The sequence below is a fragment of the Aethalodelphis obliquidens genome, unplaced genomic scaffold (assembly GCF_003676395.1).
Source record: "Aethalodelphis obliquidens isolate GAN/ISIS:26980383/991018 unplaced genomic scaffold, ASM367639v1 scaffold14, whole genome shotgun sequence".
Lineage (NCBI taxonomy): Eukaryota > Metazoa > Chordata > Mammalia > Artiodactyla > Delphinidae > Aethalodelphis > Aethalodelphis obliquidens.
Window position 1 is genome coordinate 31,017,132 of NW_020837958.1, and position 22,102 is coordinate 31,039,233.

General features: G+C 36.1%; 1 protein-coding gene across 3 annotated transcripts in view; it reads left to right on the top strand.

Moving 5' to 3' along the window:
* Positions 1 to 4,236: 4,236 nt before the first annotated feature.
* Positions 4,237 to 22,102, top strand: part of COPB1 (coat protein complex I subunit beta 1) — a 32,111-nt gene continuing 14,245 nt past the window's right edge. Inside the window, exons 1-13 of one of the 3 annotated variants that reach the window (XM_027115302.1) lie at positions 4,237 to 4,329; positions 5,028 to 5,178; positions 8,112 to 8,341; positions 8,764 to 8,933; positions 10,328 to 10,442; positions 11,634 to 11,726; positions 13,746 to 13,883; positions 16,220 to 16,339; positions 17,965 to 18,072; positions 18,156 to 18,302; positions 19,021 to 19,166; positions 20,576 to 20,672; positions 21,785 to 21,945. In XM_027115302.1, the coding sequence (XP_026971103.1) occupies positions 5,088 to 5,178; positions 8,112 to 8,341; positions 8,764 to 8,933; positions 10,328 to 10,442; positions 11,634 to 11,726; positions 13,746 to 13,883; positions 16,220 to 16,339; positions 17,965 to 18,072; positions 18,156 to 18,302; positions 19,021 to 19,166; positions 20,576 to 20,672; positions 21,785 to 21,945 (1,616 nt within the window). In that variant the 5' untranslated portion in view covers positions 4,237 to 4,329; positions 5,028 to 5,087. Of the gene's footprint in view, positions 4,330 to 4,359; positions 4,627 to 5,026; positions 5,179 to 7,821; positions 7,983 to 8,111; positions 8,342 to 8,763; positions 8,934 to 10,327; positions 10,443 to 11,633; positions 11,727 to 13,745; positions 13,884 to 16,219; positions 16,340 to 17,964; positions 18,073 to 18,155; positions 18,303 to 19,020; positions 19,167 to 20,575; positions 20,673 to 21,784; positions 21,946 to 22,102 lie in introns of those variants that run through there. The other 2 variants (XM_027115303.1, XM_027115304.1) reach the window with 2 other exon arrangements.

Here is a 22,102-nt window from a genome sequence, read left to right on the forward strand (position 1 = left end):
TGTATTGGTGTTTTGCTTTTTAAGCAACTTCAACTCTAAATAGTAGTCTGAGATTACAGCTGTGTCATCATCATGTGTAGTCACCATGTTTGCCAAATTAAATTGCCTTATTTTTAGTGACAGGAAAAATATTACCTCTTATCTATAACAGCCTTATACTAATGCCCCAGTGTATGGACTGGCTGCATGAGAATCCATGGAGATTTGGTCCAGAATACAAATTTTAGGGTTCAACCCTGGAGATTCTGATTAAAACCTAAGAAACTACCACTTTCTAACAACAGTAGTAGGAAGTTTAACATAGGAACGATTTTTCTTTCCAACCAGCAGGTGGCAGTAGTGATATCTCTGGTCTGGTCTCAGTGTAGGGAATTTTTGCAAAAATAGCAAAAGGGAAATTTAATCCCAAGCTATCATTTCCTCTTATCCTGCCCAGCCCTACTTCAGCATAATCTTTAGGCTGCCTTCCATTATTCCTATGAACTGTGTATGTAAATATTGCAGTATAATTTTTATCTTAGATCATGCAAAATGAAATTAGAGGAAATCTGTTTTAAAAAACAAAGCCAGTAATCAAGAATTTTGCTGCTAAGAAGCCTAGAAGAATTATTTTCTTTTCTGAGATTCATATCTTTCTAGAGAGGAGCAGTTTGTTTATAGATAGGGAACTTGGATTTTTGACCTAATTCTACTAATTAGCCGCTATTGGCTTTGAGCAATTTACTTAGCCTTCCCTTAGGGAAATCCTTTGGAGAATTATTGTGAAGGTTAAGTGGGAAAATTTATGTGAAACTTAGTAGGTTTAAATCCCTGTGTGACTTCTTGAAAGGAGAGTGGTAAGAGAAATTGGCAACCTTGTTGAAGGAATGACCTCTGACTAAATACAGGAATGTGGAGATGTTGGTCTCCACTCTGGAATCAGCCTCAAGAGTCTGCCATTTGAGCTTGCCATGAGGCCACCAGTACCATTTGACCTACAATGTAGTCACATCAAGGATATGTAACTCACAAACACAAAACAGTGAAAGAGGGAGTCCTCTTACCTGCCTTCAGACTCAGCGTACAGTCTGGGCAAAGGGGCATAAGTGAGAAATTTCATAATCTGCTCTTTCCTCAAGCAGGTCTCCCTTCCCATGTGCCTTTCACTGTGTGAGCCTCGTCTTTGTTGAGTAATTCTGTTGTTTAAATGTGTGTGTGTGTGTGTGAGAGAGAGAGAGAGAGAGATTTTTGTGTCTGTTCCCTGAATGTAAACCAATTACTTTGCTGACACTCAGCCGAAAAAAAAAAAAAAAACTGATCTGTATTGTACTTTGGGGGAAATTTTAGTAATTTTTTTTTCAATATGTAATTTTAGTCTGACACACTGACTTTAGAACTTAAAATCCTCCCCACCCCAATAAGATTCAATTCCATTATCTGTAGAGAGTTCATTTTGATGCCTTTTCATGTTTTATCTAGTGTATTATACTCAGGCATGCCATTTAGTCTGTATTAAATAAACAGTAAAATTCCTAATAATGTCCTCATAAAACCTATCACTTTAATATAAAGATAAAATGTAATTCACTTGGAATTATTAGGCATCTATATGTGCATCTTTGAAGAACTGGTATAGTTAAAAATAAGAGACAGGGCTTCCCTGGTGGCGCAGTGGTTGAGAGTCCGCCTGCTGATGCAGGGGACATGGGTTCGTGCCCCGGTCCGGGAAGATCCCACATGACATGGAGTGGCTGGGCCCGTGAGCCATGGCCGCTGAGCCTGTGCGTCCGGAGCCTGTGCTCCGCAGGGAGAGAGGCCACAACAGTGAGAGGCCCGCATACTGCAAAAATAATAATAATAATAAGAGACAGTAAAGTAGGTGACAGGATTCAGGTTCTCATCCCAGTTTTTTCAGTGTTTAACCGTTTTGTGATCTTGCGGGCAAGTCCCTTTTCTCTAGGCCTTGATTTTCTAAACATTTAAAATTTTCAATTCTTAGTATATGACAGGTCCTTGCTCTCAATTTATAATTTAAAAAGTGTTCAAACACAACATTGTAAAACTACCCCAATAAAAATAATAAAGTGTTCAAAATGATATAATTACATGCTAGAGTAAAAAGTCCCCCAAAAAAGTTCATGTTATAACAAGTGAGGAAGAATTAGGCTGTATAAGAGCCTGATATCTGTTCAACAAGCTCTGTATTTCAGAATATACAATAATATAGATACACTGCCAGTGACAATTTTCAGCGCAGACCCAAACTGCCGAGCTTTCTTATTGCTAAGTCTAGTTTTTATGCCTTTTGGGTCCTCTTTTCATGCTGATAGATTGTCACTTCTTGATAAGTGGGCTTGCGAACCAGATAACTGCATTTGTGAAAATTCCATATTAAAAATGAAGATAGAAATGGAAGAACTTCATGAACACATACCTTGGGTTGATCTCAAGGGAATTGCACTGAGTGAAAAAAAAAAAAGTCAAACTCAAAATGTTATATTCTAGGGCTTCCCTGGTGGCGCAGTGGTTTAGAGTCCGCCTGCCGATGCAGGGGACACGGGTTCGTGCCCCGGTCCTGGAAGATCCCACATGCCAGGAAGCGGCTGGGCCCGTGAGCCATAGCCGGTAAGCCTGTGCGTCCAAAGCCTGTGCTCCGCAATGGGACAGGCCACAACAGTGAGAGGCCTGCGTACCGCAAAAACAAACAAACAAACAAACAAAAAAAGGTTATATTCTATAATTCATTTATATTACATCCTTGAAGTGACAAAATTATAATGATGGGGAGCAGGGTAGTAGTAGCCAGGGGTTAAAGAGGGAAGTGGCTGTGACAATAAAAGAATAGCAGGGAAGGAAATCTAAAAAAAAGTAGATATATGTATGACTGATTCACTTTGCTATACAGCAAGAAACTAACACAACATTGTAAAGCAACTATACTCCAATAAAAATTAAAATAAAAGGATGGCAGGAGGGAGCTTTGTAATGGAATTATTCTGTATCTTGACCAGTGGTGATCATACAAATCTAAACACGGTAAAATTGCATGTGAAACTGGTAAAATCTGAATGAGGAGGAGTGAATTGTATCAATGTCAGTTTCCTGGATTTGATATTGTACTATAATTATGGAAGATTTTTTTTTACCATTGGAAGAAACTAGGTGAAGATGGAATATCTGTATTAACGTCATTTTTACAATTATCTCATGAAAAATAGTTTTAATGAAATGAATGTACAGGATTTGAGGAGCACATGGCCTTTGCGATATATTTTGCGTTCTCAAAGAATTTATTTTTTGCTTGATGGTTCCAGAAAGAAGAAATCTCAAAATAACTGGATTCTAGATAGATGAAGCACTGTTTGTGTTCTATCTCCCTAATTGAGATGAGCCTGTTAATAAGGTCGGGTTCTGTCAGAGCTCTTTGTATTCACAGTACTTTGCTTAAGGTTTCTAAAAAAACTTTATTACTAATTGGCCAGAAAACCGTCTTTGGGGGAGGGGGGTACGTGGAACCTTAAATGGACAAAACCGCAGGCACTATGACTGATCGTAGCTGTAACAATTAGGTCTTTGGAGACAGGTGAAATCCTTTTAAAACAGTGACTGTTAGTCTCCCTTTAAGGATTAAAAAAATTTAATCTAGGTGCTTGTAAAGGATCCTGAAAGGGACCGATACTAAATAAGGACCAGAAATCATACCAGTGCGACTGTGATGTTCAAGCTAACTCCAGAGGCTGAGATTCAGACTACAGCGTTAAGAACTGAAATGGATCTTCATATAATGCAGTGTCTCTTATTAGAAGAACTGAAATTACTTTCTCAAATTGTATTTAGCTACTTTCCCAGTTTATTAGTGGGTATGCTAGAAAAGGGATTCCAGCTCCCAGTCTAGCGTTCTTTGCCAGTGGGCCACAGAGCCCTGTAAAATGTTTTTACTTTCTGTCCAAACACTTCTCCTTGGTTGTTTCCGTTTCTGGAAGAAAATACAATTTCTAAGTAGCGTTTAAATAACCTCAACTCTTAACCCAAGCTTGCAGGGAGAACTTAAGTATGTGTTTCCCAGTTCCCTCTTTGGCCTAAAGCGGCCGAGGGCTTGAGAAGTGGAAGAGACTTGAAGTTCTTTTAGTATTAGAAATGCTTACGACGTACTCGCAGCGCGCAGACGCAGGGCGGAGATGCGTGTCCTCTCTGAGTTGCCGTAGGGGCTAAGGTGGCTGCGGCTTGGGTCGGTTCCCCACCCCCTTCCACGTCAGCCTAGGACTTTGCTGGTCAGCCGCCGCTGCTTCGGGTTGGAGCCGGAGGACACGGTCCCGCGGTTTCCCCAGCCGCTGCGCCTTGGAGTCAGGTAGCGGGCCGCAAGCCCCTAATCTCGGAGAGTCGTCCTGGGCTGGGCAGAGGTGGAGGAACGCGCTCTAGCGGGAAGCTTCGGAAGGGGAGCGACTAGGCCGCTAGCGTCCGGGCCTGGCGAAGTGGAACGCGGGACTGGAAGGCTCTGGGCGGGACGCCTCATCTCGGCCTGCGTACTGGCCGGGGGTCTTCTCCGACCCAGGGCCCCGGGGCTCGCCATTTCGGGCCGGGGCTTGCTTTGCAGGAGGGAAGGGACGGGGAAGTGTCCCACGGATGAACGCATTAAAGCTCTTTAACGTTTCAGCATAGTATTCGTGCACGGGCTCTTTTAACTTCAGAATTTCAGATTGTGTATTATGTTTAAAAATCACTTTTATATCGCGAGGGGCGGGGGGGGGGGGGGGACTGTCACTGTATTGTGGGCTTTAGTTCTGCAGTACAGCATTCTGAACCCGGGACGGGATTGTGCGGTGGGAGATAATATACCTTAGGCCAAGGCTGACAAGTGTGTGTTTTTTAATATATCAAGATTTATTTTTATGAAACATAACGTAGATTGATCCTCCTCTTCTAATACTTTAAAATTCATAAGCCAAACTGAACTAAAGACAAGAAAGATCACGATAGTTACTGGTTCTTTTTTTGCTTTTGTTTTGTCTTTTCGCTTGTGATGATATCCTTGTATTTATTTTTCTAGGTTTTTTTTGGCATCCGTTATCTTTAAATCTTGTATCGAGAGTAGGCTATAACCGGAAACCATGACGGCTGCTGAGAACGTATGCTATACGTTAATTAACGTGCCAATGGATTCAGAACCACCTTCTGAAATTAGCTTAAAAAATGATCTAGGTAAACTTTGATAATACTTTGAAAATGAAATGAAAATAAAAAGCTCATTTGCTTTTCAAGTTCCTTTATAATTAGAAATGCTTAATTTTTGTCTTAATTTTTTCTTAGGATCTTTTCAATAGAACTTTGTCTTATTAAAAATGAAAATGTGTTACCTTTAGTCCTGCAATATTGGTTTCTACAAATAAAACATCTCAGTTTAGCTTATAACATGGTGGGGTGGGGCTAAAGAAATGTAATGGTTTAGTTTTTAACTATTCTTCAAAATAATGTAATGTCTTGTTTAAATGTAGCTGACAGTTCTCTGTAGATAACAGGTTGAGAATGTGTATTTGAATGTTTTGATTCCTTTGTGCACTTAACTTCATATTACTTAGCTTGTAAAACCAAAAGAACTTTGTTCTTTGGGTTCACTACCTGTTGAACAAGTAAGTCAACACTGGGATATATGTATATTTTTCAGAAAGATTTAAGCTTTTCATTTTTAAAGCATTTATACAAAGAAGAAAACAAAAACTATATTTCTGAATTTTAGAAGTGTATACTGTATCTCCTTTTTGTGAATGATTCTGTCAAAAATTTTTTTTAGGTAATGCATATTCCAAGATAATGATTCTTGTTTGACTGAACTACTAAAAATAAGTTTAACTTAAACTGATAACTACTGTTTAAAACAGATTAGAGGGAAAATAATGCTTCAAACCTTGAGAGTATCTTTTAAAAGATAGTTTGCTGTTTGAAAGGAGATGATGTTTTACTTGCATATTCCCACCTCTTAATCAGCAGTAATGGAATACCTCCTGATTTAGGTTACTCAGTACTATGTTTCTATTGAGGTCTGTTTTTAGAGAAGGAAAAAGAAATGTTTTTTTATGGCATTTAAACTGATATCCTTAGTTTACAAAAGCCATCTGTACTGTATTTCGTTTTTTTTTCATGTTCATGTTAGATAGTAGAATGGAATGCAAATTAATAAATAAACTTTCAGCACTACTTTTTCTCATAATTTAAAAGTTTTAATTTTTAAACCCCCAGAATACTTAAGTTTACTGCTGGTAAACTTTATTGCTGTTTATTGCTGGAACAAAACTTGTCCTTAACTGTAAAAGTACTCTTAACTACCTGCCACCTACCAAATAAATAAATAAGTAGTCTTGAATTTTTTGTACATTTTTTACTTTATTGCAAAAGAGTTGAGATGAGAAAAAGTTTAGGAGTAGTTTCCAATTTGAGTAACAAATACTTTGGTGAAATAGTGAGTTGCTTTAACTACCCTTTACCTTTAATCACTGGATGTGAGCCCTGATGACTATACATTCCTTGGAGTATATTTTGGTGAATTGAATTGATATTTGAAAATTTCTATGTTTTTGATAGTGTTCACACAGGAAAAGAAGTTCTGAAAATTTTGAGTATGTGGAAAGAAGCATTCTTCACCTCAGTTTGAATTGTTAGAATAAATGGAAATTGGGGTTAGGGGAACTTGAAATAAATGGTGTTGATTTTTTACAAGTTTGCTTAATAAACTTTTAAAACTTTTTAACCTTTAGTTACAAGTGGATTTTTATCCTGCTAAACTTTTTAGATTTGCTAATTCATGAAAAGTAGCCCAAAACTGGAACAAAAGAAGCCATCAGCATTATAGTGATAGGGTATTGTCTTGTGGACTTTGTCCTTTACACGATCAAACAGATTAGGTAAAAAAAAAAAATTTTTTTATATTCACAAAGGAAGCTTTGGGACAAAGAGAGGAAAACCTGTTTAGACTCAGTGAATACAACTTTAGCCACTTAGAACTTTGCCTAATCTGTCTTATTTTGTAGTTTTGTAGTACTGTCCTCTCTCCTGATGCTTTGTTTTTGTCATCCTCATGACTTAAAAACTGAAGGTTTGCCCAGATTGGTGCTTATTCATCCTTTTACATTAGTTCATTTCTTGATTTGATATGGCACACAATTTTTTCATGTGTGGCAGGAGATGGAATACTCTGAAGCATGGAAAGATGCTTGAGGAGTTAGTCTGTTTTAAACAAAAATACTGACCCTTATGGGATAAATTTGGCAGTAACCCTCACTGTGTTCTCAGTCCAAATACCTGAGGATATTCTCTATTCAACATGTTAAGATATCATACCAAGTTGGTAATAGATATATAGCTTTTGGGGGCTAGAAAGAGCTTTTGATTTACCTAGTACGATTCTTCTGAGCCTTAAATCCTTCCTATAACTCTACCAGTTAGTCATTCACAGTCTCTTGTCTCTTTGGCGACAACAGGAACTATTCTTACAGCCACATATGTTCTAACTGTTGAAAATTTACTTCTAGTTCTCTTCTTTTCCTCTTGATTATTAAAGACTTTTATCACCCCTCTTCATCCTTCCCTCTCTTTATTTTTATGATCTAAACAATTGTAGTAGAGTGTGCTTGTCTCATATTTCTGTCTTCAAATTTTGGATCCAAAAGATTTTTACCATAAATTCTTCAGTATGCAGTAATAACGATGTGAAATTATAGATTGTTTTGCATAACATATAGCAAATATTTTTAGGTTAAGTAACAGTAAACTAGCATTTTATCTTAAATGCATCATCCTTTATTGTAAATAATGGTTACTAATCCAGTACATTATTTGGTGCACCTGTAGATTCACGGCTTCTGCATTAACTCCATTGGTTTGGGACCAAAGATCTAATCCAGTGCCTTTATATTATGTGTAAAGAATCATGAGGTTCAGAGATGAATGACTTGTATAAAGTGGTACAGCTTGTTTTTGTCAAAGCCAGGTGGAAAACCCTTGTCACTTGGGTTAGTACCTTTGTTACCATTGCCACTGATAATGTGAGAAAATGTTTTATTTTGTAATTGCTTTTAAAATTATCTGAGAAATTTTCTTTTGAAATAATTGTGCTTTTATTTTTGGAATTTTTGAATCAGAAAAAGGAGATGTGAAGTCAAAGACTGAAGCTTTGAAGAAAGTAATCATTATGATTCTAAATGGTGAAAAGCTTCCTGGACTTCTGATGACTATCATTCGCTTTGTGCTGCCTCTTCAGGATCACACCATCAAAAAATTACTTCTGGTATTTTGGGAAATTGTTCCTAAAACAACTCCAGATGGGAGACTTTTACACGAAATGATCCTTGTATGTGATGCATATAGAAAGGTAAACCAAACCATGATTATTTCCAAATACTGCTTTGATTTTTAAATAATTGTAAAATTGGTGGAATGGGCTTTGTTTTAATTTTTCAAATTAAATCTTGGGTAAGATGTAGGTTGTAGATATTTGGAACTGAAGTTGTAAAAAGTTACTGTGAAAAGTTTTATTGTTACTTTTTTCAGACACTTTCCATGCATTTTATATGTTATTAATAAAAAACAATGACACATAGAATATAAAACATTGATGTGATAAGTAAAACTTGCTTTAATCAACAGGAATGTGATAGAAATTGTGTAATAATCTAGGTCTTTTTCCTCAAACCTACTTTCTGACTTTTTTATTGGAAAATTTTGTATTTAAAAATTGTGGGTTTCTTGTAAAATGTTGGGACTCAACATTTCATATTTAAAATTTTATATCAGGACCTTCAACATCCTAATGAATTTATTCGAGGATCTACTCTTCGTTTTCTTTGCAAATTGAAAGAGGCAGAATTGCTGGAACCTTTAATGCCAGCTATCCGTGCTTGTTTGGAGCATCGACACAGCTATGTTAGAAGAAATGCTGTTTTGGCCATCTATACTATCTATAGGTAAATAAAGGTCTTCCTTTGGCTTAGTTCTGTGAGGACTGTTCAGTCTTTCAGACTGGAAGTTCCAAAGTGGTTCCTTGTAGATTGTATGTAGCTTGCAAATATGTTTTGATTAGCCTGAACATTTTTTCTTTATTATCATTAAATTGTTAACGTTGAAAAGTTGAAAGATCTGGCAACACTGGGTCCTGGTTTCTGCATAATGACAATGGTTTCTGCTGGAAGTGAATATGGCCCCCTTTAAACAGGTTGTACACTTTCCAGTTTATGACACTACCTGTCATTCTCAATTTTAGTACTCCAGCCCAATTAATTAATTTATTAACTTGCTTAGCCCATAGCTTTGAGATTTTGACCTTATTTTAGAATTCTCTTTTTGTGGAATGTGGATCTTTTTACACTTAGAAGCCTTAAGGAGGGAACTTTTTTTAATAGGAAGGATTGCAATTCTCAGCTGATTCCTATCCTTAGAAAGCTGAAGATTTTGGACTTTAAAAGCCATTCTAAAAAGGCAGTTTTAAAGTTTGGACTTTAAAAGAATGAGTTAGATGAGGCTGGAATGCTTGGTTTTTACAGTCACTGGTGTCAATTTATTTAGAATTAGAATGTAATTTATATAAATATCTTTGTGCTTTAATAGTTGATTGTTAAGTAATTTCACAGTTCTTTTACTGTTACATTAGATTTTGTTGTCTGTTAGGAAAAGTGGTATTTTCTGGTTAATAATGTAGAGTTCTTTGAAAGTTACCATACAGACTACACAAATTTCAGAATTTAAACTACAGTATACACACAAAAATTATGACATAAAACAGTTAGAAATTTGAACACTTTCTATATGATGATAGTAAGGAATTGTTAAAGTTTTTAAGATATGATATTAATATTAGTTTAAAAAAGAAAGAGTCCTTAATTTTAGAGAAGCATACTGATATATTTACAGAAGAAGTGTTAACGAGGTGTGGGATTTGCTTAAGAATAATATGGGAGGAGAGGAAGCAAGTAGAGATGTAGGTGAAACAAAAATGACTATGGGGCTTCCCTGGTGGCGCAGTGGTTGAGAGTCTGCCTGCCGATGCTGATGAGCATCAGCATTATATCCCTAAAGTATATGAAAGAGAATTGTTAGAGCTATTCAGTTGATAGGTAGCATGTTGGATAAATCAGCTTTTTCTGTATTAACTTAGAAAACATATAATTTGATAACTTAATAGATGAAGATGTAAGCTTCTGATTCATACCCAAAATTTTCTAATTGATTTAAAGTTTTGAAAAGCAAAAAAATGGATAGTGTTATAAGGTTTGATAAAGGTTAATTTTGGTAGTGTCCAGAGAGTTACTAAAATAACAAAGTAGCTTTTATTAAATATGGATATTACCTGTTTTATTTCAAGAAATTTTGAACATCTTATACCTGATGCTCCTGAACTGATACATGATTTTCTGGTGAATGAGAAGGATGCAAGTTGCAAGAGAAATGCATTTATGATGCTTATTCATGCCGATCAGGTGAAGTACTTTTTAAAAAATACTTTTATCGCTGTATTTAAATGAGAATTAAAGATATTTCAGAGGCCTAATCAAGTTTTTAGCCAATAATTTTGTTTATAGTACATGTGATTTGTATATTTTGACTTTTTTAGATTTTTTAATTTATATAAAAATAGAATTTAAAAAAATTCCTTCTGTGGAATATTGCTTAAGTATATACTCTTTTTTTTAAAGTAAACATCAGAGAAGCATTTAATAGCAGCCACTTTACAGTTCTTCCAGACTGAAATTATTATGGCCATGTGCTGTGGCACTCTGCTTTGGGGCTTTATTTTTCCTTCTTTCAGTATAGATCTAAAATTGTTTAACGGAGAAAAATAGTATGGGGTCTATCCTGAGCCATAGCTTCAAAAGAGGGTGGACTTCAATGTAGATATGTCTTTATTAGGCTTTTCAAACTTCATAAGTAAATGTCAGCTGTACATCCAGCTCCGCTGGTGATTAAAGTTTGTTCTTCTGCTGGTTAGCAGTGACTCTGCATACCTTGGTGGGATCTAATCTCGGAATTTTTACCATCCAGTATTTATTATCAAAATATGCATGAAGACTGGAAAGCATGGAATCTATCCATTCCTCTGAAATCTAGATGCTATCATTTTATCTTTGTAAACAAGATTATAAGAAAACTGCTTATTTGGGCCACAGTGTTTGTCGTTCTCTAGAGTTGGTTTTATTGACCTATGTTATTGCTGTTTACCTGCATGAAGGGACATAATCAGAAATAGTTCAATAAAATTTGTCGATACTTTTACTGTAGAGCTGTTGTTGAGGCCATAGTTCTCTCTATTGCAGTGTTCAGTGTGTGAGAATCAATGAGATTTTTCTTTTGGGTCTCAGAAATAGGAGTAACTGTGCTCATAAGCAGTTGGTTTGTTTTGATTGTGTGGATACCCAGAATCATGTAATACATAATGTCTTTCTACTTGGTTTAGCTGCTAGAAAATTCAGACCCTAGATTTGTGGCCCATTTCTAGAAAATATGTTTGACTTTTACATTATGTGTTAATCTTCATTTTTGTCCTTCAATTAATTTTCCTTTGCCCTCATTTCCTCATTTGTTTTAGACTTATTTGTATATATTTTTTAAAGTTCATTAAGTCCTTTTATTGAATGAGGTTGAGTTTGATAAATATATTGTTATTTTTTCAGGATCGAGCTTTGGATTACCTAAGTACTTGTATTGATCAAGTTCAGACATTTGGAGACATTCTTCAGTTGGTTATTGTTGAACTAATTTATAAGGTAAGACTAATCTATAATGGGCAAAATTAAGAGTTTGAGATAAGGTTAAGTAGTCTCTGGGATGCTGCTTAATTGCTAGGATAATATGTTTTAACAGTAGAAATATTTCATATCATGGCCTATTAAAGTCTTCCCCACCCCCTTTGTTTTATCATATTTTCCAAATATTTCCGTTCTTTCTAAACCTCCATAAAGAATTCTATGAAAACTCGTGGTTTGACCCAATACAGCTGCAAAGAAATTGTTGTGTATTGCTAAGTCACTGAATAGATTATGAATTAGGCTTTGAAATAAAAGTCAAGATCTTTTCTTGAATACACACCAGACTACTTTTTTTTTTTTTGGCTGCACCAGGTCTTAGTTGCAGCATGTGGGATCTTTAGTTGCGGCACACGGACTTATTAGTTGCGGCACACGGACTTCTTAGTTGTGGCACATGGACTTCTTAGTTGCAGCATGTGGACTCTCTTAGTTGTGACATGTGGACTCTTAGCTGTGACATGGGGAACTTCCTAGTTGCTGCATGCAGACTCTTAGTTGCGGCATGTGAACTCTTAGTTGCGGCATGCATGTGGAATCTAGTTCCCCGACCAGGGATCGAACCCTGGCCCCCTGAACTGAGAACGCGGAGTCTTATCCACTGGACCACCAGGGCAGTCCCCACACAAGACTACTTTGGAAATCTAAAAACAAACCAAAAAAAAGTCTTAAGTATTTTTTTGTTCCTGTTTGTAAAAGAGAATAGAAAGACTTTAAATATGTTAATATGACATTGTAAGCCATTGACTCACAGAAAGTTTAAAACTAGATTAGAGATTTGGATTTTAAAATGAAGTACTCTATTGGCAACATTTTAATTTGATATATCCTTCGAAAGAATTGATTGCGTCTTAAACGATCTGAGAAAATAAAAGATGCAATAACATCCAGTTTTGCTATTGATACCATTGGAGGCCAACAAAAATGTTTGTTAGGAATGACTTTTATTGAATAGGGTGGCATGGACAGAATACCCCTAGCATACACTCTCACTCATTACAGCCTCTTTGCTTCTGCAGGAAAGAGGCCCCTTTCAACACAGGGTACCCAGTCATTTGGAACTGGCATTTAAGATGAAACCAGAACTATAAATATATAAATATAATATGTGTAATATATATAAATATAATTCATGTGTATGGTTTAGGGATACCACTGAGAGTCTCAAAAATAGGGATTCTCTGCTATCCAGTGACTTCTTTGTCTGGTAGGATCCAGGTTATAATAAGAGGGAAGAAGTTTTGAGTCATGTTGGAGTAATGGAGATTTGACTATATATTTTAGGAAAATCTAACATAAATACTGACTTCAAAAGAGAAAAAGTAGGGAATATTTGCTTCACAGGTAAAGGTATTGAGATGCGTTTAGAACGGGATAGAAAATTATAGTTGTCTTCCCAACATTGAATATGGCCCCAAATAATAAGTAGCAGTACTTGAAAAAGAGGTTATCTTTCTTGCTTTATTTAAGAATTGGTATTTTTCTTTTATCAGCTGTTGAGATTTATATAATCCATCATGTTTCCCTTTTTGACGTGACATCCAGAATAAAAATGTAGTACCAAATTTAATACCTATTACAGTACCCATATTAGTGTACTTAGTTAATGTGTTGTCCTTTCTTTGTTACTTTACATTTTCTCTTTCTATTTCACTTGTGTATAGTACGCATATCTTTAATTATGAGCCATCTAAAAATCTTTATAGAAAGAGTGGAAATATAAAGTATTATTGAATGAATAAATGGATTGAGTAGTTGTAACAATTATTTGAAGTAAAACCTATTACTTTCTGAAATTACCAGTGTTGTGTCACAGCGTCTCATCTGACATTGGCCGACATCTTCAGGTGTCCTTATAAGACTATTCTTAGCTTTCAGATTAAGAAAACTAGCATCCTGTAAGCTGATATCTATTTTAAAAATACGTTTGAAAGCAAGTGTTCCTGCAGTCAACTGAAACCTAAATGTTTTCTTCTCCAGGTCTGTCATGCTAATCCATCAGAAAGGGCTCGTTTCATTCGCTGCATCTATAACTTACTACAGTCATCTAGCCCTGCTGTAAAATATGAAGCCGCTGGAACATTAGTGACACTCTCTAGTGCACCTACTGCAATCAAGGTACTGCTTTTTTTTTTTGGGGGGGGGGTGCCAATTAGATGATAGATATGCTATCTTATCACTTATGATTTAGTGACATTGCAGTTTACTGTGTGGTTACACAGCATTACATGACATAGAAATAACTACAAATATTAGAAAATTATTTGATTTCTTACGTAGTCTGACCTTCCTTCTTTTCTTTCTTTCTGCTTTCATATGTATATAGGGAGAGAGCAAGAGAGACAGAGAGAGAATAGCAGTATTTCTGGTTTCTGGAGAATGACACTCGTATTTTAAGATCTCCACCCATACTTTAGTTACATTAAAAACTAGATCTAGGGCTTCCCTGGTGGCGCAGTGTTTGAGAGTCCGCCTGCCGATGCAGGGGACATGGGTTCGTGCCCCGGTCCGGGAAGATACCACATGCTGCGGAGCAGCTGGGCCTGTGAGCCATGGCCGCTGAGCCTGCGCATCCAGAGCCTGTGCTCCGCAACGGGAGAGGCCACAACAGTGAGAGGCCCGCATGCCCGCTAAAAAAAAACTGAATCTAGGAAAATGGATACTGGATCCTAAAGGATGGAGCCTAAAAAAGTTCCAGTGAATATTTTCAATAATGAAATATTTCTCTTTTTTAGTTTACTCTATCAAGACTATGTGAAGAACCCTTACTATATTCATAGAATGAACTGTTCTAGAAAGCCAGATTGTATAAATAGGAGAATTTACTGCTTTCGCCACCAATACTTAAAAAATTCTTTTCACTTTTTATCTTGAAATAATTTTAGACGTAGAGAAAAGTTGCAAAACTAGGACGAAGTTCCCATTACCCTTCACCCAGCTTCCCATAATGTTCATGTCTTGCATAACAATTGTATAGTTGTCAAAACTAAGAAATTACCATTGGAACAATATTGTTAGCTGAACTATAGACTTTATTCAGATTTCACCAGTTTCTCCACTAAAGATCATTTTCTGTCCCAGGATCCAGTTTAGGATCCCATGTAGCATCTAGTTATCATGTGTTAGCGTCCTCCAGTCTGTGACAGTTCCTCAGCCCTTCCCTGTTTTTCATGACATTGACACTTTTGAAGAGTACTGGGTCAGTTTGTTTGTAAAATATCCCTTAATTTTGGTTTGTCTGGTGTTTTTTCCTAATCAGATTAAGGTTATGCCTTTGGGCGACGGGGAAATACCACAGAAGTGATGCACCATTCTCAGTGTATCATATCTAGGAGTATATGATGCTGATACATCATCTTACTTGTGATGTTAACCTTGATCATTTGGTTAGGGTGGTGTCTGCCACATTTCTCCACTGTTGAGTTATGATTTTTCCTTTTGTAATCAATCAATGTCTTGAGAAGATACTTTTAAACTGTACAAATATCCTATTTCTCCTCTGACTTACACCAACTAGTTTTAGCACCTATCAGTGAATCTTTTCTACAACAGTTACTACTATGATATTCTAATGGTGATTTTCTGTTACCCTTATTCTACATGTATTATTTGGAGTTCTTCCGCAAGGAGGAGCTGTCCCTTCTCCTTCATCCTTTCTTCCCTCCCTCCCTCTCTCCTTTCCTTCTTTCTTTCTTTCTATCAATATGGATATTTTATTCTGTGGATTATAATCCAATATTATTATTTATTTTGTTGATCAAATTGTTCTAGCTTTGGTCATTGGGAGCTCTTTCAGGTTTGCTCCTTTGTCCTTTGCTTTTAATGACTCAGGGCCATCATATATATACTTGAGTTTTCGGTAGCGTAATGCAGGTGTGTTAGAGTTTGCACCTAAACTAAAAGATGCTCAATAGCTAAACTATTTGGGATTCTCTGTCAGCTTTTTTCTCCCTTGTTCCTTAGGTTCAGCCCTTAATTTTTGGGGGGCCTCTTACTGCTGTGGCCTCTCCCGTTGCGGAGCACAGGCTCCGGACGTGCAGGCTCAGTGGCCATGGCTTACGGGCCCAGCCTGTCCACGGCATGTGGGATCTTCCCAGACCGGGGCACGAACCCGTGTCCCCTGCATCGGCAGGCGGACTCCCAACCACTGCGCCACCAGGGGAGCCCAGCCCTTAATTTTTGCCTGTTAACAAGTGTTTCTGCCTGTAACAGCCCCTTTTCATCCTTTTAATTTGTGATGCTTCTGATTTTTTGTAACCTTGAAAAAAATAATGAAATTTGTTAGAACTTAGGAAATAGAGGGACACATTCCTCTGGGAAAAATGCATAAACTTTTAGTGCAGTAGTGGTAAATGTATCTTGTTTTCTTGGAGGCTTTATTTGTTTCTTATTTTCAGATTCTGTGTTTAAGGTAGGTGAATGTGTTCTTAAAATATATTTCTCTTTTCATATAGGCTGCTGCTCAGTGTTACATTGATTTAATTATTAAGGAGAGTGACAACAATGTAAAGCTCATAGTTCTGGATCGATTGATAGAATTGAAAGAACATCCTGCTCATGAACGAGTACTACAGGTAGGTGTTTTCTAAAAGAGAAATCCTCAATAAAATCTTTTTTCAAATTGAGATAATTCCTAAGACTTACTGTCTTGGTTAGCTTACATGCCTGGAGACTGGGCAGTTTAAATTTTGGTCAACTAAGGTGTAACTCTTGAAGCACCATAGCCTTTTGGGATATTGTCTTTGTTATAAAAAATCATTTCTAACATGAATTAATATGTTACCTTTTATCTTTTCTAGTTGTACTACACTTGGTGTTCTTAGCAGTAGAGATATATTTGTTTTAATTTTAATATAATTTACATTTCTTGGAAAATAATTATACCAACTGAGAATAAAGATGATTAGATTCTAGAAAATTATCAGCATACCTATTTAATCTGTGAGAATGATTGTTATAAAAATAAAGCCCCATGGTACAAATAGAGCTAAATTCAATGATGATCCTGGATCAGAATAACAACAAAAAATTTGCTATAAAGGACATTATTGGGACAGTTGGAGAAATGTGAATATAGACTCTATTATTTAATAGTATTGTGATCAATGTTAAGTTCTCTGAATTTGAGAATTTTACGGTGGTTATATAAGAAATTTTTCTTGAGTATACACTAAAACATTTAGGAGTAGAGAGAGTATGACAAAGCAAATGTAATAAGATATTAACAACTGGCAGATGTAAGTGAAGGTTATACAGTTAATTCATTCTTAAAATTTATAGAACATTTTTATCAGAGAAATTTTTAAAAATAGAAAGTTTTAAAGAAGTAAAATATTTTGTTTTGCTATATTTAAAAATACTTACTTGCTATAGATTTTTAAGTATGCTTCTTTAAAATATTACAGTTTCCTGCAGAGCCAAAATAACATTATCACACTTAACAAAATTGTTAATAATTTCTTAATATTATCCAGTTTTCCCAGATGTCCCTAAAACGCCCTTTAGTTTTGTTTTTCCAGTTCATGACCAAACATCACATCTGGTTGTGATGTATGTGGTTGTGATGTATGGTTCCTTAAGTCTCTTAATTTGAGCAGTATCGTTTTTTCATGACACTGACTTGTTCAAGAGACCAGACCAAACGTCTGGTCTCCTTCAGGATGTGTCTGGTTACTTTCTTTGTGTCATTTAGCTTGTTCCTCTTGACTTTTGTATTTCCTATAAACTGTAAGTTTGAGCTAAAGCTTGATAGGGCTTCCCTGGTGGCACAGTGGTTGAGAGTCCGCCTGCCGATGCAGGGGACACGGGTTCATGCCCCGGTCCAGGAAGATCCCACATGCTGCGGAGCGGCTAGGCCCGTGAGCCATGGCCGCTGAGTCTGCGCGTCCGGAGCCTGTGCTCCGCAACGGGAGAGGCCACAACAGTGAGAGGCCCGCGTACCGCAAAAAAAAAAAAAAAAAAGCTTGATAGAGTCATGAGTAAACATTTTCAATGTGAATGCATCATATGTGATATTATATACTTCATATTGCCTTATATCAGGTGACTCAAATTATCTGGTTTTTCCACCAGTAGTGATTTTATTATAGATCAAAGAATTAAGGTCATGAGGGACAGAATCCTTTATTCTACAGTTAGGATTTTCTTCTTGTGACTGGAAATACTGGTGTTAATTCTGGATATTTTTGTTCTTTTTCAGGATCTGGTTATGGACATCCTAAGAGTACTGAGCACACCAGACTTAGAAGTACGCAAGAAAACTCTGCAGTTAGCACTGGATCTTGTCTCCTCTAGGAATGTCGAAGAGGTAAAACAAAACTTTGACAGCACTTTGTAAGATGTCAAGCCAAACATGATGTCATTCTCACTTATTTTTACTTTGTTCTGTAGCTGGTTATTGTCCTTAAGAAGGAAGTGATTAAAACAAATAATGTGTCAGAGCATGAAGATACTGACAAATACAGACAACTCCTTGTGCGAACATTGCATTCCTGTTCTGTCCGATTTCCAGATATGGCTGCAAATGTTATTCCTGTGGTATGTAATTCCAATGATCTTAACTTTGAAATTCTCTAAAAATAAAAGTTAAATTCTAGTTATTTAACAGTTAAACTCTGGAAATCTCAACTGTCTGTACTCACTAAATCTCATGGTCAGAAGGGATCTTTATGTTTACTATTAAGCTCAAAAGGATAAGGACTCTGACTTCTTTCTCTTACATCTTCACCAAAAAAATAAACAAAAAAAAAAAAAATAGTGACAAAAATACTTCCACATATTATTGCAATTAATGTTTGTTACAGTTCCCTAAAGTAAAATTATTCTTTGTGTATAGATTATTCAGTGGGATTTTACCTCTTAAAGTTGAAGGATTTAATTAGAGGAAAAATTAACATACCCAGAATATTTTGTTTTCTGTCATTGTCAGATAAATTAGGTATGTTATTGGAATTTGGAATTTTGACTTTGAGCTCTGAATTTTCTCTAAAATGATTTTACTTTTAGTTACAACTTAGATGTGTCCAGTTCTTTTGACTTGTGGATTTCCAGCTTCTGTTTTATCATGTGTTTTGTAATAAACTGAAAAGCCATCATGACTTTGTTTACATAATGGTGCTTGTCTCTCAACTTACGTTCTGTTGTGTATTTGAAAAGTATTATTTATATTCTTTGTAAACTTGTTTAATTTACTTATTAAACCTTAGATAATTTTCTTTCTGAAACCATGTAATCGTTATCCATTTTTTTCTTTTAGTTAATGGAATTTCTCAGTGACAGTAATGAAGCAGCAGCTGCTGATGTCTTGGAGTTTGTTCGTGAAGCCATTCAGCGCTTTGATAACCTGAGAATGCTTATTGTTGAGAAGATGCTTGAAGTCTTTCATGCTATCAAATCTGTCAAGTAGGTTTAAAATCTGTTTAAATGTAAAGTCAAATAAGCATTTTACCAATTTCTGTTTTTTGGGGGTTTTTTGCGGTACGCGGGTCTCTCACTGTTGTGGCCTCTCCCGTTGCGGAGCACAGGCTCCAGACGCGCAGGCCCAGCGGCCATGGCTCACGGGCCCAGCCGCTCCGCGGCATGTGGGATCTTCCCGGACCGGGGCATGAACCTGCGTCCCCTGCATCAGCAGGTGGACTCTCAACCACTGCGCCACCAGGGAAGCCCCCAATTTCTGTTTTTAAGGGTCAGTTGATAGACAATATAGGGGAAGAGAGGTGTCTCAACACAGTCAAGACAAAATAAATGTCAGAAACATGTCACCCCTACTCTCACCCTTAGTTAACCCAAAATCTATGTACAAAATAAAATTTTTGGTCCATGTGATGTAGGTAGGTTTCTCTATTCTCATTTCCTCTAAAACATTGTAAATCCTGAAGTGACTAAGGAACATATTCTTAAAAGGTATTTTGGGGATACCATTATTATTTATATTTCCCCTTTAGCATTTACTGAAGTGAAGGATTGAAAATACAACCTAAGTCTGAATTGTTTCCTTTCAGATAGCATTTGCTAATGAGAAAGGACATTGCCTCCAAGTTTTGCTTCATGTAAATCATCTCATAGACTGTAGTAGACTTGCATTATATCTGCCTGTATAGAAAAGAAGGGACTACAAAATTGGTTTTATGATATGAAGATGTATTGATATTTATGGAAGTGAGAAAGATTTGCTTCCTTTCTGGGGGAAAAAAAAAAACATATCGAAGTTTAGCTTTTGGCAGCCATAATCTCTTACAGCTTCAGTTTCTAGAATTTTTTTGAATAAATTTAATGAAAATCTTAGGGAAAAGATGACTGAAGACTTTATTCAGTTTAACATTTTTTAATTAGAAAATTGTTGCTTTCTTTATGTTTTTGGTCTTCTTGTTATGATCCTCTGCATTCCTTCCTTTTTCATTGTTCTTTTCAGCCTCCTGCCTCTTCAGTGAATTACTTTTTATATTAAAATAATACATTTTTTGTAGTGATAAGTTATAAAATCAAATTTACCTTAAATTTGGTCCTAAATGGAAGATAACACCTTTCTGGGAAACATTTTGGTATTTTATTTTTACTACTAGGTTTACCAGTTGTAGAATGTTCCTAAAAATGATGGATAAGATGCTTACTTTCCTTTTAATCCTTGTGATTTCAAGAGAGAATCAAAGAAACGTAGTGTCTTTGTTATATTCTTCCTTAATATTTCATCCATAGTCCCTCACAACTGCAGAATATTGTTTTCTTGCTTAAGCTTAAATTCACAAAGAAAGATCACTGCTTCAAGATTTGTTGGCAGAATCAGTGTTTCAGAACTTGTATTCTTGCTATAGGATTTACCGAGGAGCATTATGGATCCTGGGAGAATACTGTAGTACCAAGGAAGACATTCAGAGTGTGATGACTGAGGTCCGCAGGTCCCTTGGGGAGGTATGTTTTACTTTTAGTAAATTCTACTTTATATGGTGATTTTTTACTTTAGTAAACTGACTTTTATGTGGTGATTTGCTTTTGTGTTTTTATTTGGTAGTGCTTGGGCTAAAGAACACTGAAAAAATTTTAATTACACAGATAATTAAGCCTTTGGGCAATGGGAAATTAGGAGAGTTGCCCTCCCCTACATTGAGCCATAACACCTGTTCTTTTATCTGTATTATTTACCCTTCTGGGTAAGATTTTATTTGAACAAAAGGTTCTGTGTTTTAAAAAAAGAAAAAGACCTGTAAAACTCTGCTTAATCCTCTGTGTTATGGAAAAAGAATGCATATATTATAAGAACGGGGCTGACTTGAGAATATGTATTTATGTACTAAAACTGGCAGTATTTCCTCATCCAAACAACCATATGGTAGAATAGAAAGAACAGTGCTTTTTAGGAGCCTGGATTCCAGTCTTTCTTCTGCCAGTAATTAGCTCTGGGTCTTTGGATATAAGTTCCTAAACCTGACTGGACATCAGGTTTTTCATCTATATAATAAAGGAGTCGATAGATAATGATTGAAGACTCCTAGAGCTCTTAAATTAGATGATAGACTGGTGTTGAGAAATAAATACAAAGTATCCATTTGGTTTAAAGAGGAAGTTGATGAAGTTATTATGTACAAATAAGTTAGATTTATTTCATTTTATGGAAGGATGGGTGCTGGTTTTGGTTAGTATTTCAAGGAAAGGGATGGAGAAGAAGAATAAGGCTTAGTGAGTATCTCCTTTGTCTTATAGTCAGTGTCCTAAGCATTTTCCTATTAAGTAACTTGTGTGGAAAGAATTAAGATTTCCATTTAACAGATTAGGAAACTGAGACTCAAAGTGGTTTAATTAATTTTCCCAGAACCATACAACTAAAAGTGGCATCCAACTCCAAAGCCCCTGTTCTCACTACATTACCCTGGGAAGGAATGAAAATTGAAAGCAGAGTCCCAAGTTCCAAAAAATCCCATTGTGGGAACAGTTCTGTAGAGAACTATAGAAATGATTGAATATTTAAATATGTTTTGCTTGCTACTGATATTATTACTAAATTGATGTTTCCAATTGATTTTTAGATCCCAATTGTAGAGTCAGAAATTAAAAAAGAAGCTGGTGAATTAAAACCTGAAGAAGAAATAACTGTGGGGCCAGTTCAGAAGTTGGTAACTGAAATGGGCACCTATGCAACACAGAGTGCCCTTAGCAGTTCCAGACCCACCAAGAAAGAGGAAGAAAGGTAATTTGTGGCACCTGTGCCCTGCCAGCTACACCTCTATGATTACTCCTGTGTCTAAAACAGTCAAAGGATTTCTTTTTCTTATAATTGATAGTTTCCTCTTTTGACCCAAATGGAAATTTTTGCCATATAAGATACTTGAAAGGAGAATGATGTT